Below are 26,500 nucleotides of genomic sequence, written 5' to 3' on the forward strand. Positions count from 1 at the left end.
CCAGAAGTGGGTGGAAAGAACCCATTCCTGAAACCACAGGGACCTTTTACACTGTATTACAAGAAGAACAGCTGCACGTACTCGTCTACAGAAATGCACTCAGGTATGACATGCTCACAGCCAGGGCAGGGGTGGGGAGTTTCTAAACAACACCCAGGGCCACAGACACACTGCACCAGCACACTCAGGCAGTGAGTGTTCCTCTTGGCAGCCACCCCACTCCCACCAAATAAAGAAACATCTTTCTTCCTAAAAACCCCTGTAACAAAGGCTTCCTTCCATCATGTTCTAGTTTCACACCTACTATTTCAGCCAATCTAGTGCTCCCATTTACCTTCAACTTGAGTGCAGAGCCAATCTCACATTCTAACATTCAGGTCATTCTTTCCTCAAATGCAGCAAGAAGAGCTTCCCCCACCCCCCTGAGGCAAAATCTGGCCACACAGGGTCTTCAAAGTGCCCCAAGTCGACCTCAGGAAACGGGGGAGGAAATCAGAGAAAGTATTTCAAATGCACAAAGGGATGTGGGTTATCTTTTGCACACAGGCAGCCCTCGGGAGAGAAAGTAAGATCTTGAGTAACGAGAAAATATTTCAAGGGAGGAAAAGCCAAAATCCACATCCACAACCACAGAGCACAGCAAATGAAACCAGAGCATAGCAGCCCCCAAAGATCCCAGCCTTCTCCTGGCCCCTGGTCCACTGGCCATCTGCTAGCAGCCCTGACAGCGAACACGTCCAGCCCCCTTCCCGTGGACAGGGCACCCCCAGGTCTGCACCACCGTGCCTGCTGTCGCCAACCCTGGCACAAGCCACACACGGTAAGTGTGAATAAGTGCTCAATCCACATTTTCCAGTTACCTTCAGCTGCCTCAGAGCTCACGAGGACCCCTGGACTGCCCGGCCCTGACGTGGTACAGATGTCCAGAGGAGGTCTGGTCGAACCAGGTCACAGTGAGAGCTGGAGACGGTGCCAAGGCCAGCTTCAGGGCCCCTCATCACCACAGAACCGTGCATAATAGAAATAACCGCTGTGGAAAGGCTGAACTGTGTCCCTTCCAAAATTCAGAGCTTAAGCCCTAACTCGCACTACCTGAGCATGTGACTGTGTTAGAGGGTAAAAGAGGTGATTAATGTGAGGTCCGTAGGGTGGGCCCTAAAACTTCTAAGTGGAGGAAATCGACACAGGTGTGAGCACACACCCACGAGGACACAGAGGAGACACTCACCTACGGCCATGGAGGGTGGCCCAAGAAATCACCCTGCCCACACCTTGATCTGAGTCTTCTAGCCTCCAGGGCTGCGAGACAATAAACAGCTGTGGTGTGAGCCGACCAGTCCGGGGTACTTTGTTATGGCACCAATACAGTTGCTACTGTGCCAGACTCTGGGCTACCTTTTCCAGTACAGACACCTAGCACAGCGCCAGCCATGAGAGACCATCAAATTACTGTAATCTTTACTTAAATCTCAAAGCACTCCAGCAAAGAGGTATTGCAATTAGCCCCGAGTGACAGACAAGGACCCTGAAGCTCAGAAAAATTAAGGAACAAGCCCTCGATCATTCAGCTGCACCCACCTCCAAGCCCTGCACCCTTTAACTATGGCCGAGCTGCCTCTAAACCAAAACCCCTCTGCCCTTCCACACCCACTCAGCAGTCACAGTATGATCCCCGGAACGGCCTCGCCCACCTACATGACCACTGTCTGAGGCCACTGAGCCTTTCTCCCCAGCCTTTCTGCTCCCAGCAGATACTCAGGTTTAAGGGAACTCAGGCTTTCTACCTTGTTACAGTTCTGGGATCTTCCCTCCCCCCTCCACCCCCGCTTTTTTTTTTAATGAGCATTGCTTTGATAATCAGAAAAAAAAATTATTCTTAAGGAAAAAACATTAGTACAGTTAAGGAATTCTACAGAATCTTCAGGCTGTGTGCAAATAAATAAGTAATAAAAAGGAATATATTTGGAAAGACTATTATGAATAAAAAGGGGGTTATAAAACAACAAAAGCAAAAACAAGCAGCCCTTGCCAGCATCCTATCAGCTGAGATAAGATAAAGGACTCACGGGGCAGAAGGGAGAAGACCCCGCAACCAAGTCCCAGCCAGGTCACCTCTAGAAAATATCTATTTTTAAAAGCACGTTCCATTTTCATCACATTTCAGAAAAACAAAGAAAGAGACCTTGAGGGGCAGACAGGCAGGCTCCTAAACCACTCGCAGCACGCGTGCTCCCAGCTCAGGCGATGGTCGCCCATGGCCAGCCAGTGATTTTCATCGGAAAAATTCAGATCTCAAGTGACAGACGGGGCTCAGCCAGGGAGCCCCCATCAGCATGCAGCCCAGCGAAGCGCCAATGTTCATATTTCCTACAGCCTGCTGGGCCCCCAACGTCTTAGTTAAAATGGAAACTGTCAGACAGGATTTTGTGCAAATATGCACTTTCCTTGGGGGCAAACATTCTAAGTCTACAACTTGTTCTTTTATTTTCCCAGCTTTCTGTCCACGGCGACAACATCAAAGATGGGAGAGGCGGGTGGGGAGGGCAGTTGGGAGCACCAGGAGGACGGAGCAAACGCAAAGTGCAGGAAGAGCCGGCTGAGTTACTAGAAGATAAAATGTGCTCAGCCCCTCACAGTCCTGGAGAAATGACCTCACGGGGCCCCTCCTTTTGCAGCTCCTGCGAGCACGGCCCAACTGTGTTAGCACATCTTGCCTCCAGATGACCTGAGAAGGGAAATACTATGAAAGAATATGCAAAAAAACAAAAAAGTTTCAAGGGGTGGGGGCAAAAAAACCTACAATAACAGGAAAAGCAGAAGTCCCATCTGAATGGAATCAGAGGAGCAAGTTCAAACTACTACTAATGTCCATCAAGAAAAACTGTTGGATGCAGTTTTAGTTAATGATACTGATTCTTCTGGAACATTCTTATTAAAGACTTTATTTATTTATTTATTTGAGAGACAGAGAGAGAGAGAGAGAGAGAGGGAAAGAGAGCGCACAAGGAGCGGGGCGGAAGCAGAGGGAGCAGATGCTCCACTGAGCAGGGAGCCCAATATAGAGTTCGACCCCAGGACCCTAAGATCATGACCTGAGCCAAAACCAAGAGTCAGATAGTCAACCAACCGAGCCAGCCACCAGGTGCCTCTGGAAACCTTTTGAAGAGCCAGCCACTTTTTCATAGTAAGATCATTCACTGGAGCCTCGTCCGATAGCCTCAAAACACAGCGAGGCGTGTGCCCAAATTCACCTTTCTGCATCGGCGCCTGTGGGGCAAGTGGAGTTCTGAGGATGTCCAGCCCAGCGCCTGCTACTAAATACATCTTCCCCACAAGTTTCATACTTTCAACCCAGTTAGACCACGTCACCTCATGTTTACCAAGTTCCCTTGAGGTGTGTGGTCTTTTGAAATGTGTGGTATGTTTGGGGTTTGCGTTTGGGTGGGGGAGTTTAGAAAGATTCCTTCAAGATAATTGAGAAAGAATTGCCCAAATTGAAACATTCAACTCTCCTAGAGTCTCATTTCTCCTCTGTTGACATCTCAAGGAGACATGGTAAAAACCCTGCCATGAAGAAGGGTCACAACCTACAGGGGACCTCCCAGGCCTATGTCAGGTAGAAGAACCCGTGAAGTTTCTTGATTCAGTCACTAGAAAACCACCAGAGAACACTGTCTTCGACAGCAACCGGAAGAGGAAAGGAGTGGTCCCTGCAACTCTGTGTCCCACCCCCATCATCAAGGAAATGAGGTCCACTGTGGGCTTCCCAGCTCAGACTCGGCTGCCTTGGGCCCCACCCAGCCCCGCAGGCCTGCGTGTGCAGCCACCTCACCCATGCTGACGACCACTCTTGTCCACCAGCTCACCACAAAGGCCACTTGTTTCCCATGAGTGCCCAGAACAGTGGCTCAACCAGTTGGCCCAGTCGGGGACCACGGTCCTGGTAGATGGGTGGTGACAAGGGCTCACTGTGGCCTCAAGAGACAATTAGCAGGACAGTGTCAAGTTACCAAGCACCTGCCAGGCTGGGAGACTGTAGGATTCAGTGTCCAAACCCAGGAAGGGTCAGGCAGGGTCAGCTGCAGGCTATTTCACCTCCATCTCTGTCCCTCTACAATAAGCATTAGGTCCTCTGACACTGGGAGCAAAAGAAGAAAGGTGCTCACAAGGAGGAGTTGTCACATGAACAATCTTGGGGTGCAAGGTAGAAGAGTAGAGTCTTCCAAGAGGATGCTCGGAAATGTGTAGGGACACAGTCCAGTAGACATATGATGGAGAGGGGCACCACCAGCCCCCAGCAGGTGGAGACCAAAGATAACGAGCATCTGAAAAGTGCAGGAAGATCTGAAAGCCAATGGCGCCTGCTGAGACACGCAAAGCCAATCCCATCTCTCCCAGCTGTTAGCCACACCTGAACCACCACACTCAGCATAAAACCAAAGCAAACGGAGGACAGAGGAAAGAACGGAAAGTTGCAAAAAAAGGAATAAATAAAAGCTCTGGAGGAACAGACTACCGTCTTTACGTGCCCAAAGTGTGATGAGGAGGAAAAGGAGAAACTCAGAGGCAGACTGGGGCCAAAAACCAGGAGATAACAAGTGGCAGGATCCACCAATGAGAAAGGCAAGCTGCTTCTCAACATGGGGTGCCCCCACCCTTGCTGCCCCTGAGCCACAGCAAGATGCCACCCATCAGGACTGCACAACATCTTCAGCTGCTGGGAACTCCTGACAACGAGAGCCACACAGGTGCCCACATCCACCACCCAGGCATCGCTCAGAGCTCAAAAGCTTTCACTGGCCCTCAGATTCACCTCGAGTCTCTAGGGTCCCAGCTCCACCACCTACCACCACGGGCAAGGTACCTAACACCTGTCTGCACCTCTACTTCCTCACCTGCAAAGGCCCGGGAGGATTAAGAGAATAACAAATGTAAAGTGTCTCAGCATCAGAGCCATTCGCACATGTTGGGATATCGGTGGCGAGCACCAATCCCCAGAGCACTTCCCAGAGCCCAGCTGTGCCATCTCTAAGCTCCCAGCAACCGCTGGCTGCAGAATAAAGCCTGCCTGCAGGCTGGCATTGGAGAGTCTTGGACCCAACTGCTGCCCACCCCCACCCAGCCCGCCAGCCAGGCTGCGGGCCCACGTGCTCATCACTCCCTGCCCGTGGGCACACTTCTGCCTCCACCATCACCACCACCTCCACCAGAGCCCCAGCCATCCCTCCAGGTCCAGCTTTAAAGGCGCCCTCTCCAAGGAGCCTTCCCCATCCCTCCATCTGGAAATCTCCTGTCCTACCATGACCTGCTTGTACTTGCTTATGGTTCTAACCACCGTCTGCCAGCCAGGCTCTGCCCATGAGGCTGAGGACCAGGGCCGGCGTCAGGGTGCACAGCCCGTGCAGCCTCACGAACCCACACCCAGCTTCATGCTCCACTGTCCTCGCCTTGGTTCTTAGTGATTTATGAGCAGGGGCCCTGCATATTCAACTTGCACCAGGCCAGAAATTAAGTATCCAGTCCTGCCGATGACAGCCCAAGGAAGAAGATTTAGCTAACCTCTCTCATCCCCACAGCACCCAGTACTACTTGCGACACCGGAGGGAGTCAGGGAGGAAAGGAGGGGAGAGTCCGGGTATCTCCACTCTGTGAAGATAGTGAAGGTACATCCTTGCCACCCCGGGCGGCCCACTCACACAGGGCAAGCTAACTTTCCTACCTTTCTCCTTCCCTCCCGCCCTCCTGCCCCCTAGTGCTCACACAGCAGAGAAAAGAACTCCCCTCAGCTCATTCTCTATACTCATGTTCCCCTCTGGTCCCCACTACACATCACTCCACAGGACACCATGAAAAAGGCCCTTGGACCCAAATGAAGATGTAGCATCTCGGTGCTTTGTCTTAATCAGACACTGGTTTGCTGAAAAGCTCACTCTCTGAGGAGCTTCAGGAGGCAGGAACACAGACTCAAGAGGCATCTGGCTCCACCACTTGCTGACTGTATAACCTTGGCCAAGCTTCCAAGGATGAGGCCCAGAAAGAGGAAGCCCTAGGGAGACAGGGTCCCTGGAACCTCCCGGTCCTTCAAACCTGGTCCCAGCCCTGCCCCCTGCTGCGGCCTGGTTCAGGGACTCAAGGTCACAGTGAGCACCTCTCACAGCCCACGAGCCCCAGATAAGGCCTTAGGAACCAGGGATGGGACACCCCAGCCAATGGAATCACATCCGGTCCTGGCTCAGATCCACAATAGCACATCTGACACGTGCCCTCAATCCCTCTCTACCCGGTGACCCATAAGCAGCCTGCTGGCACCAACACACAGCCATAAGCCAAACCAACTTGTGTGAAAAACATTTCCTGGCCATACAAAACAAATGTATTTGGCCCATCAGGGAATGAGTAATTGTTTGTGAAAAGAGATATAGAACCCAAGAGACTCCTCTCTATCTGACTTGGGAGCACCTTAAACATAAAATTCTGGTTGACGCTAGGTGGGTCTTCACCTCCAGGATGACACTCCTTTCATGAAGAGTCACAGAATGTAAAAGACAGAAGGGATGCCAAATATCAAGTAGTCCAATGCACCCATTTGACAGATGGGGAAACTGAGGCTCCAGCAGAGTCAGGATTGCCTATGTCTGCACTCCCAGAGCCCCACCCTGCTCTGCAGGGACACTGCACCTGCCCACTGTATCAGCGCGGACTCTTTACGAGCTGCCGCCCACACAAGACCGAGTTCTCTGTGACCAGGGTGTTACCTTTCTCGTGTCTGCTGCTCCGGCATCTCCCACAGGACCAGGCAAGCATCTGTGCTCAATAAACAATCCGTGGACAAATAAATGACCCACAGATGTATTCCAGAGCCACAGAGCGGGGCAAACAAAGCTGAATCTGGAGCCCTGGCTTCATGCTCTCTATTCCGACTGAATGCAGCACTGGGCAACTGGGTGAAGGAACACGAACCATCGAGTGACAAGAGCAGTGTGCTGAGTGCGGCAGGGTTAGGCACCGGTCTGGAGGCCACACCTGCTTCCAGCCCTGCCTCTGACCCGGGTGTGCGGGTCACGTGACCACACAAACAGCCCACTCTGAATGGAGGATGAACAAATCTCACCTTGCCTGCCTGCCTGCCTCCAGTACCAGAGCAAGGCGAGAGAAGGAAAGTGCACGCACACTGAGGACAAGGCACCCCCCCCCGTGGGGCTGAGCTCCCCAACGATGCTGCATCTCCCTGACGCCCCAGCTCCTTACGCCTCCCATAACCCTGGTAAGCAGCAGGAGCAGAAGCATCAGCCCACTGCACAGCTGGGAAAATAAGGCAGCAAGAGGCTGGGCCTGCGGCGCCCCTGGAAGCCCGGGTGCTGGCTCCTGCTCTAAGGACTGCCCCAGCGGCGGGGAAGGCTTCCAGGAGTACCTGCCCCCAGGCAAGCAACATCTGCCAATCCCACATCTCACAGGGCAGCGATTCCTGGCTGTGAAGTGCCAAGTCCATGGCCAGTCCCTGGATGTACCAGCTGTGGATGGTCCAGGCCCTGGGGCAGAAGGACAGAAGTCTGAGGAAGCTCAGATGGCCAAGTAAAAAATAACCAAAGAAGAGCCACACCCTGTGGCCTAGAAATCACCACAGACACCATTACCTGGTTTACCAATTCTCCCAGGAGAAAACATTATTTCTAGCAGATGGGAGGGGGACAGCTTTAGATCCCACCTACCCCCTAGGCCTGAGCTGGGGAGCCCCCCCCAGTCTCCTCTCCTAACACGGCCATCTTGGATCCAGTCTACCAATCAGAATACCAATAGAGTGATTTCTCTATTTCTCAGGCAACTACAGCAAGCAGGCAAAATCTGTTTTAAGACTATTTATTAGAGAGAGAGAGAGAGAGCACACACAAATGGGGGGGGGGAGCAGGGGGAGAAGCAGACTTCCCACTGAGCAGGGAGCCCTACATGGGGCTCAATCCCAGGACCCTGGGATCATGACCTGAGCCAAAGGCAGACACTTAACCAACTAAGCCAGCCAGGTACCCCAAAATCCCTGTTTCTAAACCCCAGACCACTGTGGGGTAGAAGATGGTGCAGCACTGCCATGCCCATCCGTCTGCACCACTGAATGGTGGTTAGAGTTTCCATCACAAACTGAGAATCTGGATAGTAGCCTGCATGTGTAGAAGGACACGCTGTGGGACGCCTCGGCGGCTCAGGGGTTAAGCATCTGCCTTTGGCTCAGGGCGTGATCCTGGTCCCGAGATCGAGTCCTGCATCGGGCCTGCTTCTCCCTCTGCCTGTGTCTCAGCCTCTCTCTCTCTCATGAATAAATAAAATCTTAAAAAAAAAAAAATGAAGGACACGACGTGTGCACATACAAACTGATCAGATGTCCGCACACCAAGGACAGTGTCCCAGAGGGGTGGGTGGTCGGGTGGTCAGTGTCCCAGAGGGGTCACCAGGGTGACTCTGAAGCCCACCCCCTGCCGGGAATCCCAGCTCAAACACGTCCTGTGTGACTCAGGGCACCTTCTATAACCTCTCTGTGCCTCACTTTCCTCTCCCATGAAACAGGGATAATAAAAGTACCTACCTCCCAGGGTTTCTGCGAGGATGAAACGAGATAACATTTGGCACGATGCTTGGCATACAATCAAAGCTCCATTTTCCCCCAGCACAATGTTAATAGGGTTGCCTCTGGGATTCTGTGTGCCTTTCCTTTTTCTTCTTCATTAATTGAATTTTCTACATGAATGTGCATGCTTTATTGTCAGCAAAGAATAAAGCTTCTTTTTTTTTTTTTTTCTGAGATAGGGTAGAAAGAACAAGTCATAATCCCAAGTAACCCTTTCCTCGAAACACAGTCCTAAAGTGGCCTTCTCCTTGCCGGTCTGTTTTCAGGGGGTCTTCTTGTTTTCTGCTCCCTGACTCTCGCTATACCTCTTCTCTATCCGTGTGCATCCAGTAAGACTCAAGCCGGGCCTTGTCCCAGAAGCTCCTCCCATGGGCACATACTGCAACCTTCCTGCTCTAGGGCATCACCGTTCCCTACTCTTGCCCTCCCCTCTCTGGCATTTGGCCCCCACACTCCCACGCCCCCACTCTCCAGAGCAAGCTGGTCTTAACACCCATCTCTGACAGTTTCCAGGGGGATGCACTTGCCAGAGCACTCCACCCCGCCATGGACGGTCTCAAGGGCAGGCCCACCTCCTTCCATTGCAATTTCAAAGCACTCACTCAACTTCTGCTCTGGAAACCTCATGACAACCCTCTGGATTGTGGATGAAGGGTTCAGGAGGGAAAGGAATGAGACAGGCCCACAGCTGGACTTAAAACCAGTCCAACCGATTCCAATCGAGGACTCATTCTCGGTTCTAAGGGAGACCTACAGCAGGACCCTCGGGCCAACAGAGAGGCCTGGCTCCATAAGGGCAGAACCATACTGGCCACCGTGGCACCTCTCCTTGCTCTTTCCCTTTCACCTCCTGGACTGGGCTTTGCAAAGTCCGGGGGAGGGGAGGCAGATGACCTTCCCCGTCCCTCCCCGCTGCTGCAGCAATCAGCCCTTCTGAGGGTGTCCAGAGCTAAGGAGGCCAGTGACCCCACACTAAAAGGGGAGGGGGGGAGGAGGAGGTTCTGAGCTTTATAGAAGACACCACTAGTTTTTCTCTGTTTTACGTCAAATGACCTATAACACTCCAGGCAATGGTATATTTGAGCCCTGGGTACTTAAAAGAATTTAGCGGGACAGTTTAAAATGTCCAGACTTGGAGGTGTCAAATTTCATAAACCTAAGAAATTCAGAACCCATATGCAGACCTCAAACTGGGACACTGGAAAGGTCTCTCCAATGTTCAGACCACAGATCCCATTTAAAAAAAAAAGAAAAGAAGAAGAAGAAGGCAGATCTCCCAGGCCCCTCCCAAGTTTCCAGAACTCTAAGACTGCCTAGGGGATACGGATGAGTAATGTATATACGTACGCATCTGTGTTACAACACGGCGCCCTAACAAAGATATGTCAATCACTGATAATCAAGTTTATAATCCAGGTTTTTAAGAATAACATTAGCATAACAACCAAATACAACGTGTTTATTAGAGGCTCAGTTTTTAAAAAACAATAAAGGCATGTTTAGGACAAATCGGGGAGACTTGAAAAGGACTGCATAGTAGAACATACTGGATCAGCGTGGAATTCCTCGGGTGCGATAGCGGTGGCGTGTCATGTAGGAGCACGTCCTGGGCCACACGTGACACACGCTTCAGTGTTCAGGGGTGAGGTGTCCTCATGTCCACCATTTTTTTTTCCAAGCAAATGAGTAAAAACAACTGTATATGACTATACAGACAGTAACCAGGTAAAAAAGCCACTGTGGCAGGCTGTTATCCACTGATGAATCTAGGTGACATCTGTACAGATGTTTACTGTACTACTCTTCCAACTTTTCTGTGTACTAGAAAATTTACAAAACAAAATATTGGGGAGGGCGGAAATACTGTTAGAAATTTGTTTAAAATAAAAATATGAAAAAAAATAAAATGATTCAGGATACCACTGCCTAGATCACATTTTTTAAATTATTGCCACTTTATTCGTGATTTAAAAATAGGTGAGTGGGGCGCCTGGGTGGCTCAGCGGTTGAGCGTCTGCCTTTGGCTGAGGTTGTGATCCCGGGGTCCTGGGATTAAGTCCCACATCGGGCTCCTCATGGGGAGCCTGCTTCTCCCTCTGCCTGTGTCTCTGCCTCTCTCTGTATCTCATGAATAAATAAATAAAATCTTTAAAACAAAATAAATAAATAAAAATAGGTGAATAATGATGCATGTTTTACCTACACAAGAGGGAAAATACTCTGAAAATATTTTTTTCCTCTAATGAAACAAATGTTTAGGCAAATAATAAAGAAAAAATTCTATTGTACAGTTTATTAGTGGGTATAATGACTTGAAGGAAGGAAGGAAGGAAGGAAGGAAGGAAGGAAGGAAGGAAGGAAGGAAGGAAGGAAGGAAATAAATGGGAAGGGAAGGGAAGGGAAGGGAAGGGAAGGGATCCCAAAATAAGGGCCTGTCCAATGATGGGCAACATGGGAAGAAGCTTGGAAATATTTTACCAAACTATTCTGGCCCCCCTGCCTGTGGGTCCCCTGAAGGCTCGGGAACGCGGGGCAGGCACTTCATCTCCACTGCCCACAGGCAGTACGGCCGTCTGGGGTTGCCCAGAGAGCCTCAGGAGCCCTGTGACCACCAACTCAGGGCCCCCGAGACCACTCACAGCCATGCCAGCTCGGAAGGAGCAACTACCCCCCAGACTCACAGCTCCTGAGGAACCGAACAGCCTCCTGCATCAGCTACACCGCAGCGCAGCTGGGCTGAGCTGGGCCCGCACCCCTCCACCCGCCCCCTCCCACCAGCCTGGACTCCGTTTCCTCGCCTCTACTCTGCCCCAGCACACTTCACCTGCAGCTCCAGGGGACTTTGCCTTCCTCAGACAGGAAGGGAGGAAAAGGAAAACGAATCCTGTGGAATTGCTCATTGGGGACTTTACAACCTGTCCCCAGAGGAGACAGGGGGCGGAGAGGCCATCTGAGGAGGGCAGCCCGGCCGCAGGAGGGACAGGAGCGGAGGGCAGCGAGCGGAGAGGCCGAGGCGCCCAGCAGCAGTGCTGGGAGCACCTGCCCGGGGCCCGCCACGGCCTGCTGGTTAAAGGCAGCAAAGGGCCGCTCCTCCTGCCAACGGAGTTATCTTTTAATCCAACCCCCGGATGACACCACCTGGCACGGGCGCAGGAGCAGCTCCCGAGGGCGCACGAGTCACGAGGCCGGGCCCCGGGTCTCTCCTTTCGGGCTGGGGCTTGCCTGGGCGCCCGCGGGCGGACGCAGGGCCCCTGCCCGCCCCCCCTCCAGGCCCCGCCGTGGTCAAGCCTGCGCTCGCCTGCGCTCGCCAGCGGCCGCGGGGAAGGGCCACGGGGAAGGGCCGCCAGGCGCCCCCTGCCAAGGCCGGGCCTCAGGCCTCGGGCCAGGGCGAGGCGGCGGCCTGGGGGCTTCTGTGGCCGGACGCGGCCCCAGGACAGCTGCCATCGGGGGTGGCGGGCGGCAGCCACCCTGTGGGCCGCTCTCAGGGCCTGCGGGCACTCGGCACATGGTGGTGACCCCGGACTCACGGGCTCACTCGTGTCCCCGCGCGAGGGCCGAGGGGCCGGGCCGCCCGGGAAGGACGCGGGGAAGGAGGGGCGGGGAGGCGAGCGCCTCAACGGGACTCGCCTTCCTTCCCGCAGCCGCGCACCCAGGCTGCCGTCCGGCCTCGCCAGGCTCGGGGCCCGCGGCCTCCAGAGGCAACCGGCCCGCCGCTGACGGCCTCCGTGCGCCCGGCGCTCTTCCTCGGGGGCAGCCCACGCGGCGCGGCGGGCCCGAGAGCCAAAACCCCAAGTCTAACAGCCCCTCTCGGCAGGCGTGCCCCCTGAGCGCCAACCGCAGGGGTGAAACCCTGACTCGCCAGCTTGGGACTCTGGGCAAGTAACCCCCCTCCCCGTGCCTCCGTCCCCTCTCCCATAAACGGGGACAGTAACAGCCCCGCATCTCCTGGTCGTGATGAGCCCCGAGACGTCAACATAAGCTCCCTTGCACACACCAAAAGTGGTCAGTAAGTGTGCACTAAGGCTGCCGTCACGCCAACCATCGCCATCATGGCCTGTTCCACAGGCTCCAGCCCAACCTTTGGACATGCATCCCCCTTTCTCCTGACCAGACCCGAGCCCCACAAGTATTCAGTTCTGTAGCCTCCCTTAGGGTTAACCAGCTCCCTGGGAGCACATCTCAACATCTACCCTCTCCTGGCAAAACCACTGCCCAGCGCTCAGGCAGGCCATCCCAGCAGCCCACTGGAGCTGACGGACGCGACATGCAACAGGGGACCATGTGGGCAGGATCCCTCTCACCCCTCCTGGCGTCAGCCTGTGTCTCTAGCCTCACCACCCCAGACCCCAAGTATCCTTCACCAGACTAACAAAGCTATCTTTAAAACACACACAACTGGGACGCCTGGGTGGCTCAGTCGGTTAAACATCTGCCTTCAGCTCAGCTCATGAACCCAGGATCCTGGGATGGAGCCTAGCTCAGCCGGAAGCCTTCCTCTCCCTCTGCCCTTCCCCTGCTCCTTCTCTTTCCCTCAAATAAATAAATAAAATCTTTTTCTTAAATAAATAAATAAAAACACACAAACACTCAAGTAAATAGATATAATCTTATTAATCCCAGGCTCCACAACTCTCCATGGCTCCCATGGCCTATGAGATCAAGTCAGGAAGTCTCACCCTAGTACTGGAAGGAGGGAAACAAATACTTATGGAGCACGTGATACTGTGCCAAGCTCTGGGCTACATACTACACATTTTCTGTGTGTTACACCATTTAATAACTTCCTCTAAGGTTGGTCTGGTTACTTCATCTTGCAGGGGAGGAAGCCAAGGCTCCGAAATATTGAGCCTCGTGGCCTAAGCCACACAACGGAGAAGCGTCAGAAGCAGACTTGGGAGGCCAGGGCCACGGCCTGAGCCCTGCCCTCTCCAGCCCCTCCCTGACCGTCCAGTCACCACGGTGCCCACAACGACGCACCACGCCAGGCTCTTGGCTCACTGCTCTTTCCTCCCTTGCCTGGAAGGCACCTACCCAACACCTGACCATTTCTACTCAGCCCTCAAAGCCCAGCTCTCCAGTTACACCCTCCATGTGATGGCCCTCGGCCCAACTCTCCCTTCTGTCAGAAAACATCAATCCCTTGCTTGGCTGTGCTTTCTGATGCCGTCTCTAACCACATTAGAGCACAACTTACCAGTCCCCCAGCCAGCGGCACCGCTACCTGCTTCATAACGTAGGTCATTCATCTCAACACCATCCCAGCTCAGGGTGGTGGCGTGAGTAAGGGAATGAATGATCTCCCTTCTAGACTTACAGACCAGGAAACAGGACAGTCAGAGGCGGACCTGACCTTTGCAGGGACAACTGGTAAACAGCCTGTCTAGAGTAACCTGCTGGAGATTACACACGGCGAGCAGTTCTTCCTTAGCTGGGGACACCTGAGCTCCAGGGTTAGGACGTAGCTCAGCCACAGGGTGATGGCGAAAGGCAGCCACAGGGTGATGGCAAAAGGCCCCCACCCGGCTGGGGGCCGAGCTCCCCGCCTTCTCCACTGCCCCCTGGTGCTCAGGCCCCGGGCCTCCCGGCTCTCTCCCCCTGGACATGGGAGGCAGCAGTCCACGGCAAAAGCAGCTCCTCTCCGCTGACCTGGACAGAAAGACGCCGGGGCCTGGAGGGGACCTCAGCCACCAGCACCCTGCTCCCACGTCGCCTAGGGGAAGAGGCCAAGAGGAGCTCTGCGTCCTGACCCACTTTTCCCAGGGCTCCCTTCCCAGATCTGGCCTGGCCCCAGTGAGATCCTTCTCACCTCGTGACATCACACACGTATTGGTACAGAGAGGATGCTGCCTCATCGAAACCACGCTAAGACTCCACCTGACAGTAAGGAAAATGGTGCCTGGAGGTAGGTCCCTGGGCTGTGCTCCTCCGGCGCCCACCAACATCACAGGTGGCCCTCAGGATGGGATAGATGGGCCGCTCTGCTTCCCTTCTCCCAGCAGGCTCACATACGGAGGTCACACATGCATAGATATCCCTGAGGTGGGGTCTCCTGCATGCTGGAAATGTGGATACAGAGACCAACCCACCCCCAGGCTGTCTCAGGACCCCCGTGGTGAGGCCCAGGAGGCCCATTTTTCAGGAGCTTCGGGGTGGGGGTGGGTAGGGTTCTCAAGAAGACTGCCTAGGCCACACCTGGAGAAACCTAGGAGCAACTCAGTCAGAAGCGTCAGCCTGGCAACGTGCATCAAAAGCCCCAAAGATGCACATGCCCTTTGACCCAGTGGCAGCACTTTCAGGAATTCCCCCTGAAGATATAAAGAAACCCACAAATACCTATGCATGGGTGCCTGGGTGGCTCAGTCAGTTCAGAGTGAGCCTTGGGCTCAGCTCATGATCTCAGGGTCCTGGGGTCGAGTCCTGCATCGGGCTCCCTGCTCAGTGGGGAGTCTGCTTCTCCCTTTACCCCTCCTGCTCATGTTCTCTCTCTCTCTCGAATAAATAAAATCTTTTTAAAAATAAAATCTTTAAAAAAATAAAATACCTATTTTTAAAAAAACTACACAAATATCTATGCATAAGGACATTCACTCAAATATGATTTATACTGAAAAATGGGGAATCTGAATCTCCAAGCAGGGGGAACCAGTGACACACAGCATAACAGGGCAATACTGTGCATCCATTAAAAATGATTCCTTTCAGGGGATCCCTGCGTGGCTTAGTGGTTTAGCGCCTGCCTTCGGCCCAGGGCATGATCTTGGAGCCCAGGATCAAGTCCCGCATCGGGCTCCCTGCATGGAGCCTGCTTCTCCCTCTGATTGTGTCTCTGCCTCTCTCTCTCTCTGTCTCTCTCTCTCTGTCTCTCATGAATAAATTTTTAAAAAATCTTAAAAAAAAAAAGATTCCTTTCTCACTCTTGAAAAAATAATTGTATAGTGGTTATCTCCACCTAGTAAGATGATCTGCAAACTATTTTCCTTTTGATTATCTACCTTTCCTAAATTCTCTACCATAAACATGGCTAATTACATATTTTTTTAAACCAAGTAACCTTTCTGTTTTAATTATCAGCATCAGGCCTAAAACTTGAAGCCCCATTCAGGCAGAACAGGAAGGATCACAGGGAGCATCTATTCCAACCATGAACGTGATAGAAGGACTCCTTCCCTGCCATGCTTGAAGTTCTACTTGAATACCTCCAGCAGCCAGAAGCTCATTCCCTTCCCTAAAGCAATACTTTCCAGCAATAAAAAAAAAACCATTCCTTATCCTAAACAGGATTCCTGAAGCTAAAATCCCATCTCCCCATTCAGTTCACACTACACGGCATCACATGATCAATGAACACATGGAACAGAGCTGTTTTCTTAATGAACTGACCTACAAGGTGACCACCCATACTTTCCCAATATGACCAAGATGAGAACGTGGGGTTTTGCAAGCATTGCTGACGCCTCTTCACAACACGCGGTTTAAGTCAGCACTGTTCACCTCTTACCTACCACAATTACCTAGATGCTTATTAAAACACCTGCATCCCTACCGAGTCCACTGTTCCGTGAACAGCTGCCCCTGCCCAGTGGCGCAGTACCAGTATGGGTAACTCTTCTCTGAGGCCACTTTTGGGTGAACCATCTGCTTGAGGTTGCCAGCTTGGCCAAGACACACAGATGCCACACCACCAAAAGCTGAGCAATCAAGAACAAAGGCCCTTCCCTCAAAGACAGCAGCCTGTAGGAAAAAGTGAGGTTCTTTCCTCCCCCTCTCATTTTATTTCCTTTTATTCCCATTTCCCTGACCATTCTCTTCCTGCACATCCATAGGCAACCATTCCTTTGTGTTTATGTTGTGTTCTTGCGAAATGGGTATTATCTGTATGATTAATTTACATAATAGCACTGTATTATCCATCTCGGTTTACTTTGTCACTGGGCACTGTACTTTAAGATCTATCCCTGGGCCACGAGCGTCTCCTCAGTCATTTCAACTGCTGTGGATTGTGGGTCCGGGCCCACCGCTGCTCGCATCAGCTCTCCCTAGAATGGACACTACCCTGTAAGGCACTGCAGTGAACCTGTCCCCTCAGGGACCTGTGTGAGAGGCTGGGCGATCTCCGCCCAGGAGGAGGCTACAGGGTCAGGGCTTTGTGGGGACCCTGGCAGAGGCTCCAGGATGGCTGCACCAGCAGGGCTAAGTTTCTGTACCCCAACGCTCTGCTGTGCATGGACAGCATCCACCTTGCTTGCTTGCTTGCTTGAACAGGGAGAGAGCAAGCACGCAAGTAGGGAGTGGGCCGAGGAAGAGACACAAGCCGACTCCACTAGGAGCATGGAATCCAACACAAGACTTGATCCCAGGACCCTGAGATCATGATCTGAGTGGAAATCAAGAGTGGAACACTTAACCGACTGAGCCACCCAGGCACCCCAGCATCCAGCTTTCTCGTTGCTGCCAGCCCAAGAGGTGGAAAGGAAGAGAGTTCACAGTGGATTCTTCACAAACCTGTGAGAACCACACCTGCTAGGAGAACAGCTGGCAAGGCATTTGCTACAGTGAGCGTCAATGGCACTGACTGGAAACAATTGCTCATGAATACAAATCTCCACTGGGAGACCTCGCTGCCCTGAGCTGTCACAGCCTGCTGGAGCATAAACATCATGCACCGGCTTGCAAAATGCCATGGAATTGCCTGCTCTGCTCGGTTGGCAGAGGGTCCTCCCGAGGGAGCCTACTGTGGAGGGGTGGGAAGCAACAGAGTGCAGCTCTCATTTTTTTATCTGCAGTCACACGGTCCTCCTCCTGCTGCTGGTTACTCACGGCTCCGGGCACATGTGACTCCCCATGTGATTGGACAGCACCTGAAGCAGCCTATACCTGCTCAATGAGTTCCGGCAAGGTCAAACTGCTCTGAAGGTTGCCAAACCCTAACTGTAACCTCCATGCTAACATCACAGATCAGGAGCCTGGAGCTCACAGACCAGCACCAGTCTGTAGACCACACCGTGAGTGTGGAATAGAGTGGGGGAACAAGCCAAACCCACCCAGCCTGGATCTCACAGTTTCAGGTGGCACTTACACAGCCGGGAGACGGCGGGGGGGGGGGCCCTAATAACAACATAAAGAACAGTCTATGCTTACACAGTGCCAGGCACTGCTCTAAACAATTTCAAACAGTAATTCCTTTAATCCCTGCAGTACAAAGTCCTACTACTACCCTCGTTTCACAGATGGGGAAGCTGAGACACAGAGAAGGAAGGTGACTTTGCCCAGGTTTGAGCCCAATACTTGGCTCAGATACAGACTCTTAACCATTCCACTGAACTGACTCCCAAAGTGACAGGGCCTCCTCAAGCTGTTCCCTCACTTGTCAGGTGGAGTAAGGACCCCCAAAGGGTTGCTAATGAGAGGAAACGAGACAATGAACACAAAAATAATAGACCAAGCATCCTGCGCAATAGAAACATGTACCATCTACACAGCACACAATCATCTGCATGCATGGGATCGTTTCCCTGCACCGTCCACCTCCTTTCACACGGGCTCTGGGAAGGAGGTGGTGTCACAGACCCCATCAAACAAACCAGGATAAGGTCCGGAGAGGCTACATGAAGGGGCCAGGGGACACGGCCCAGAGCTCTCACAGGCTGACTTCTACACACCCCGGCTAGAACTCACACACTCGGACCTTAGGAAAAACTTAGCTTTTCAATCCACCTAACAAATCAGAGAAAGCCAAGCGGGCATCTCCGAGGACTGTGGGAAGGCCGTTCAGCCTACACCCCTCCCCCTCCTCCTCCAACCCAGCACCCCATGCCAGCACTGCCGGTTCCCTCCGGCTGCACGCTCAAGGCGCCTCACAGACAACCAATCATAGGGAGAATGACTGGAAGCAGCAACCAGACCTACCCTGTGCCTCCCGGGGCCGGGTTAGCCTGGCCTCATCTTCCCAGCACCTGCTGAGTGCACATCCCAAGCAGAAGCCTGGGACTCCCGTAAAGACCCACTACTCACAGGATGGATTCCGCGAGTCTCCTGCTCTCGCCCTGTGTACCGCCTTCACCAGGCCTGCCTTCCCCCTTGCGTGTCTCCTGCACCCACCTAGCCCGTCAGCCCTCTGCCCCTGCCCAGCGCACAGTACACTCCAGTCTCCTTAAAGCAACCTCATCTGCTCCGGGGCATCTGTACGGCTGGACAGCTGCTCCTTTGGGTTGGGGCTTTCCAATGAGACAATAAACTCCTAGTGGGCAGGGCCCATCTTTTTTGTTGTTCTGAGAAACACATACCATTTGCTTTAAACCACCAAACGGAAGGCGAGGAGTAGCAGGTCAATAAGCTGGGCTGATTACTTTCTGGCATTTCTAAAAGCTCCAGGATAGAGCAACCAAGAGAAAAAACTCTGATGAACAAGGGGCTATATACTCCAGCTAAAAGAACGTTTTGGTGCGGGTCTCTGGTGCTGTTCACAGGTGATGCTAATGTCTGTCTCACCTTTTCATGCTCCATACTTGGCAGAGCAATGACCAGGGACATGCTGCTCGTGTGACAGGTGGGGAGACAGATGAATGGACAGATCGACAGGTAAAATCTGGGTCTGAATCTAGGCTCCACCCTAAAGTCAGGTAAACTCATGCAAGAAGACACTGTGGTCAGCTCCAGTGAGTGTTCATGAGAAGCCTTAAAATGAGGAAGGTTGAGGGATCCCTGGGTGGCGCAGCAGTTTAGCACCTGCCTTTGGCCCAGGGCGTGACCCTGGAGACCCGGGATTGAATCCCATGTCGGGCTCCTCGTGCAGGGAGTCTGCTTCTCCCTCTGCCTATGTCTCTGCCTCTCTCTCTCTCTCTCTCCCTCTCTCTCTCTGTCATAAATTTTTTAAAAATTTAAAAAAAAAAGAAAAAAAAATGAGGGAGGTTGAGAGCAGAAGAACGACCTTACACGAAATTCCCCAACTTGGCACAGAAAGTAAAGACAACTGCTCACTGCTTTGTTTCCTCTCCCTGGGCTCATAAACTGGAGAGAAAATAGGACAGGATTTATAAAGGTGGTCTGACATTTTCTATCAGAAACAAGTCAGGAGAATAGACAGGCTTGTATGCTCTCATACACGTAGACCCTAAATTCTAAGCTGCCTCAGGTTCAGCTGTACTCTTTCCATAGAAGGACCCAGAAGCACTACATTTTAGTCTTTCATTACTTTTTTGCTTTTTCCTAGATCCTGTTCCCACCAAGTTAACCATGGAGGTGGGTCCCAACTTAGGATCCACGGGCCTTTACCCTCTTATCTTTGTTCAATGCTTTCTCCTCTGGAGCAAGAGGCTCCATGGCATCATTTTCCTGTCTGAACTCTGTCCTGTGACTAAGCAATAAGAAGCCACGGCAGGCAGCTCTGGATGTTTCTGCTGTGTCACAAAAGAATGAGACAAGGAGGTACCTCCTGCCAATATCAAACCCATCCTCTGACTCAGCACTAAATTTAGATGTCACATCCTATGTCTACATCCAGAGAGTCCGTCGGTTTGACAGGTGCTGAATGAATGAACGCTGTGACAAGGAGGGGAGGGGTGTCCAAGGCTAGGGACCAGACGTCTCAATGGGGACCTTCATCGGATGGGCCAGAGTCCAGAACAAATGCAGTCTTTATAAAGAAACTGACAAGGACTCCAAAGCCTGCCCAGCCTCTTAGCAGCTGGTGGCCCTGAGCAGGCCGACAAGCGTCTCTTGGCTCAGTGTGCCCATGTGCAGAACGTAAATACCAACTGCACAGACTGATAAAGATTTTTCTCAATGGTCAGGCATGAGAAGCTACCGTACAGCCCCATGAACAGAGATGCCTGTCATTTGCTCAGCCTCACTGGAAAGGCTGGGACCTGCAGAGCCAGGCCCAGATCAGGAAAAACCAGCCAAGGTTCCCGAGACTCCCCACCCAGCTTGTGGCTGGCACAGACACCTTGGAAGGAGCCTCAACCTGCGAAGAAGATACCTGGGTCCTGTGCCCACTCTGCCAAAGACGTGCTCTAAGAGCCCGGTGGAGTCTCTGTGTCTGTGGACTGCTGTTGCTCATTTACAAAAATAAGCTGTTTGGGCAAAGTGGTCTCTAAGACCCCTTCCAACCTTGATACTCCACAATGTTAAGCTGCTTAAGAAACACCAACAGGAAATGAAACTTCTGACCAGATTAGAAGAAAGAGAGGCTACCCTGAGTAAGAAGAGATATTATTGGGAGTATTGATTCTAAGCTGCTTCAGGTTCTAATTCATTTTTTTTTTAAGATTTTATTTATTTATTCATGAGAGAGAGACACAGAGAGAAGCAGGCTTCCTACAGGGAGCCCAATGCAGGACTTGATCCCAGGACCCCGGGATCACGACCTGAGCCGAAGGCAGACACTCAAACCACTGAGCCACCAAGGTGCCCCAGGTTCTAATTTTTTTAAGCATGACTTCTTATATCACAATATAAAAACAAAATTAAGTTTATTTCCATTTGGTATCACATCACTCCCTACTGGCCAGACAGATTTTCACACGTGGACAGAAGATTCACAATGGTCAAAATGAGGTCTAAGGAGATTCCCTTGGGGGTCCCAGGCCATTTTAAAGGACATATACCATTCAGACAAGTAACCCGAAGTTAACACAGAAAGAGGCCCGAGAACACTGCACATGGGCACACTGAGCCAACTCTGGCAGCAGCTCAGAGTTGTGGGGGACCACCACCTGCTTCCCACACAGGCAGCTTCTGGGGCTCCACGTGCAGGCTACGCATCAGCAGGGCCTGATTTATGCATGCGGCAATGGCTAACAGTTCTTTTATGCAATGTAGGGGTCATGCCGGTTAGTGACAATATTAAAAAAAGAAGGGGGAGAAAAAGAAGGGGACTCCTGGGTGGCTCAGTGGTTGAGCATCTGCCTTGGGCTCAGGGCGTGACCCGGGGGTCCTGGGATCGAGTCCCACATCCAGCTTCCTGCATGGAGCCTGCTTCTCCCTCTGCCTGTGTCTCATGAATAAATATACAAAATCTTTAAAAAATAATTTTAAAGAAAGAAAGAAAGAAAGAAAGAAAGAAAGAAAGAAAGAAAGAAAGAAAGAAAGAAAAGAAAAAGAAAAAGAAAAGAAAAGGAAAGGAAAGGAAAGGAAAAGAAAGAAAGAAAGAAAGAAAGAAAGAAAGAAAGAAAGAAAGAAAGAAAGAAAAAATTTTCAAAAAAGGTAACCACTTCCCACTCCAAGGGCCCCCAACAGATGGGGCTGCACTCTGCTCACAGAACTGTCTTGGATAGCAGACAGTGGGGACTTTTTAGTGGCCACATTGTGATCATCTGTCATTTCTGAGAGCATGGGTCATCCCAAAAGGAAACCTACGAAGGTAAACAGAGGAAGCAGACAAAGACAAGAGTATCTGGTGGAGACACGGCTGTCACCGATGGCAGCCTCTATGTCCAGCTATGACTCACCAACTCAGCTCCACTGAGTCAGAGGAAGGTGAGGCTTGTGGGTGGCTCCTCTCTCTCTCAGCATGGGGAGCATCTTGAAACAAAAGCACCCGAACAAGCGGTTTTCAGACTGTGTTCCGTGAACCCTGGAGAGCCCCGCGGATCTCTGCAGGGGGGCCTCGGGGAGGCCACGAGGAAAACAGATGGGCTCCAGGCCTCCACACCCAGTCACCACAGCACCTTTCTGTCTGCTTGACACATCTGCCTTTCATATACAAGTCTGCTCAATGAAAAGAGCCCTACAACTTAAATCAATCAATCAATCATAGAAAACATTTACACTTCCCATGTTTTCATTTAATTGTTTGTAACAGCTCCATGAGGAAACAGAGGCTGAAGAGGCTTATGGCTGGACTCCACAGCCCCTTCTCCGGGTAACCACCCTGTGCACACCTGTCACCTAGGTGAACTCTCGGGAAGGCCCTACAAGAGTCCACGCCATGGCTGGCTGGCACTGAGAAGTCCTTCCATAAGCAAAAGACCAGGGGAAGGGTAGCTGCCAGGGATTATAAAAGACACTCAGAAGGGAGTCATCAACTAAATGCAATGTGTGAGCCTTACTAAAAATCCTGATTTGAACAAACCATCTATAAAAAGTCATTTCTGAGAAAACATAGAGTATCAAGTAAGAAGGAGAAGACATGAAATAAGCATGAAGGGGCGCCTGGGTGGCTCATTCAGTTAAATATCTGCCTTCAGCTCAGGTTATGATCCCAGGGTCCTGGGATGGAGCCCCACATTGGGTTCCCTACTCCTCGGGGAGCCTACCTCTCCCTCTCCTTCTACCTGCCGCTTCCCCTGCTTGTGCACATTCTCTCTCTCTCTCTCTCTCTGTCTGCAAAATAAATAAATGAAATATTTTTAAAAAATAAAAAATAAATTACCATGCATGCATTTTGTCAGCTGGCTGGCTATGCTTTTTTAAAAGGCCTTCTTATCTCTTAAAGCATTATGGGGAAGCAGTAGGCTGTCTGGGGCTTGAAATTACTATGGAAAGTGAGAATTGTTGGGAGAGCAGGGTGTCCATTATATTACACACTCCGTCTCTGCGTGGGTTTGAAAGTCGTGTGATATAAAGTCTAAGAAGAAAGGAAGGAGGGAGGCAGGTCCCTCCTTAAGTCGAATTCAGTTGTACCTCCCAGTTATCTTTCACCTGTCAGCCTGTTTAGCTCTCTGGGGTCCAAGAAAATCGGGTCTCATCACTGCCCTGTGTCCTTCTGAAAACAGGCATCCAAGCCCCTCTAAGTCTTCTTTTCTACAAAATAAGCTCCTCCTGAGGTCCTTCCTGAGCCCATGACAACTCCCTCCTTAAAATGTGGGCTACAGGACGAAAATACTGTGAAAGCGTGTTTCTGAGCAGCCCCAGGAGGCAGGGCCTCCTAGTCTGCTGCACAGTCTAGACAGACTCTGACTCCAGGTATGGCCTGGGCCCTACGATACTGATTCCCGGCACAGGTGGGACACTGGCTCTCCATTCAAGGGCAGGACGGTTAGAAGAGCAGCAACAGCTCTCACCTCACATAAGTCACCTCGGTCCTCACCAAAGCCCTTGGAGGAGAATGCTATTCGCCTTTTTACAGATAAGGAGAAAGAAAAGCCAGAAGGGAAGGAAGTTGAAGTCCCACAGCCTAAGACAGAAGAGCCAGGATTTAAACCCCAGTCTGTGGAGGGGGGCATCCCAAGACTGGTTTATGATACTCAGCAGTCTCTAGCCTTGTGGCCTCTCTCCCTGGCTCCAAACCTACCAATGACGTTCAAGCCACCTGGCTTGTTCCTCCAGGTCAACCAGTCGACCACCTTCCTAGCACTCTGGGGGTAGAGACTATCTTCCTGCTCCCCAGCCCAGCACCAACAGTTAGCCAGTCCCAGACCAGCAGTTGTCCAATCACATGTCTCCACAAGGCACCCCTGGAAACCCTAACTGGGGACCAAAGCCCAGTCCTGCTCACTCAGACCTAAAGAAGACTGCAAGACGCAGCACCTGGCTGGCTCAGTTGGTGGAGCATGTGACTCTTGGTTTCAGGGTCATGAGTTCAAGCCCCATCTGGGGCATAGAGTAGAGGAGGGGAGGGGAGGGGAGGGGAGGGGAGGGGAAGAAAGAAAAAGGAGAAAACTGCGAGAGACTTAACCATCTCCAAGAACAGCCATCGCAAAATCAGACCTCATTCTTATCAAGCCACACCGGGGAATTGGGAGGCCCAGGGAGGTCATACAACTTACCCAAGGTCACACACCCTCAACATCTACTAGTCCCAGAATCTACTGCATATCTAAGTTACCCACACGTCCAAAAAATCTATGGGCCCTAGAACCACACATGCCTCTTGCAGCTGATACTGGAGTTTAGAAGATGGGAAAGGTCAGGGTCTGGTACCCCGAGAGAAAGAGCGAGAGCAAGCGCTGGGAGAAAGTCTGAAGAAACGATGGTATACGTTGATGCTCCAGTTGCATGCACTGATGTTAAAGTTTCCCGAAAGTGCACTTCTCAGAACTCTGATGTCGCAAGATGCTCAATGAAAAAAGATATTGTGGTCAAATCCATTTGGGAAACGCTGCCTGGTGCACCCACTCCAGTGAAATCCCGAAGCACACTGGGGTATTAGGGCTCTCAAGAGGCTCCCAGTAAATAAGTCCTGTTCAAACCAGCACTGTTCAGATGCTTTGACCACAGAACCCTTTTGTCAAGCTACGCCACTAACATCCCACCGGACCAGTGATGAGAAGATGTTTCCTTGGGAAATGCTGACCTAGGCCTTCTGAAAGAAAATCTTGATAGCCATTACCCTGGATCCAAGACTGAAAAACAAAACCAACCCAGAATGGGAAAAGGAGGAAGTGTGTACAGAGCAGAAATAACTAACATACTTCAGGGCCTTTGGGGATGGAGATATTAGTATTGGAAACAAGATGGAAATGTGTGAACACCCCTCGATGGCCAGATATGAACACTGCTGGGATTGTACAGTTAACTTTGGTCCTCAAGCGTCCCAGGTGACTACGGAAACTAAAATCCTTCTTTAAAGTCCAAAGAAACTGTCCTGAGACTTTCCAAAATAGGTGGCAGGTAAAAATCCACAGGTGTTAGAAGAAAAAAGGAAAGAAAATGTTGGAATCAGGACTCCAGCCAGGCCATTCACCCTTGAGTCAAGATGCTGTGGATAGTATGGATTTCATAATTAAAACTCAAGCACACCACATGATGGTTCCTCAAAAAATTAAACATAGAATTACCAATAATTCCCAAAAGAACCGAAAGCAGAGACTCGAAGAGGTATTTGTATACCAATTGTGACAGCAGTTTTATTCACAAGAGTTAAAAGGTAGAAGCCGCCCAAGTGTCCACTGACAGATAAAAAAAAAAAAATGTGGTCTGCACATGCAATGGAATATTATCCAGTCTCACAAAGGGAGGAAATTCAGACATTTGCTACAACGTGGATGAATCTTAAAAACATTATGCTCAGTGAAGTAAGACAATTACAAAGGGATAAATATTATATAATCCCACTTACATGCCATACCTAGAACAGTCAAATTCGTAAGAGACAGAAAGTAGAACGGTGGTTACCAAGGGTGGAGAGAGGAGAAAACAGGGAGTTGTTCAATAAGTACAGAGTTACAGTTTTGCTAGATGGAAAAGTTCTAGCAATCTCTTAAGTAAGGATGTGCGTACACTTAATGTTACTCAACTATACACTTAAAAACGGTTACAATGTAAATTTCAGGTTACGCGTTATTTGCCATAATTAAAAAAACTTTTAATCAAATAAAAATGTTTTAAAAGTGAGGAAATTCTGACACATGCTAAGTGGGAATGAACGTTGAGGTCACCATGCTAACTGAAATCATCCCATCAAAAAAGACCAATACTGTGTGATTCCACTTCTATGAGGCACCCAGAGCAGTCAAAGTCAGAGACAGAAGTAGAATGGGGGTTGCCAGGAGCTGAGGGGGAAGGGGACAATGAGGAATTACTGTTTCACACATACAGAGCTTCAGTTTTGCAAGATGCAGTTCAGGAGATAGATGGGAGTAATGACTGCTCAACAATGGGAATATACGAAATACCACTGAACTGTACACTTAAAAATGGTGAAAATGGTAAATTTCATGTTATGTATATTTTGCCACAATAAAAACAGAGGGGAAAATGGTTCAATGGTAAGTTTTTTATGTTTCATATATTTTATCAAAATAAAAAACAAAACTCAAAGCGAAGGGGTTATGACCCTTAGTGTGAGATGGACGTCACGGTGAACCGTCGCCTCTCGATTATCCATCAAGGGGTTAGAGTTGGATGGCCAACGTGGGGTGCTCCAAACATCTCCGTTTAGTTTTAAATGTTTCTGTAGCACTTTCATGGAATTCTGTCTCAAAAAGGTAGAGGCACAAAATT

The 26,500-nt window shown here is 51.0% G+C and overlaps 1 protein-coding gene across 6 annotated transcripts in view; it reads right to left on the reverse strand.

The window, feature by feature from the left end:
* Positions 1-26,500, reverse strand: part of DLG5 (discs large MAGUK scaffold protein 5) — a 119,384-nt gene that overhangs the window by 85,972 nt on the left and 6,912 nt on the right. Inside the window, exon 1 of one of the 6 annotated variants that reach the window (XM_072823754.1) lies at positions 6,756-6,892. The exons of the other annotated variants lie outside the window; for them this stretch is intronic. Within the exon in view, the coding sequence (XP_072679855.1) occupies positions 6,756-6,804 (49 nt within the window). The 5' untranslated portion in view covers positions 6,805-6,892. Of the gene's footprint in view, positions 1-6,755; positions 6,893-26,500 lie in introns of those variants that run through there. 6 annotated transcript variants of the gene reach the window in all.

The sequence above is a fragment of the Canis lupus genome, chromosome 4, assembly GCF_048164855.1.
Source record: "Canis lupus baileyi chromosome 4, mCanLup2.hap1, whole genome shotgun sequence".
NCBI lineage: Eukaryota > Metazoa > Chordata > Mammalia > Carnivora > Canidae > Canis > Canis lupus.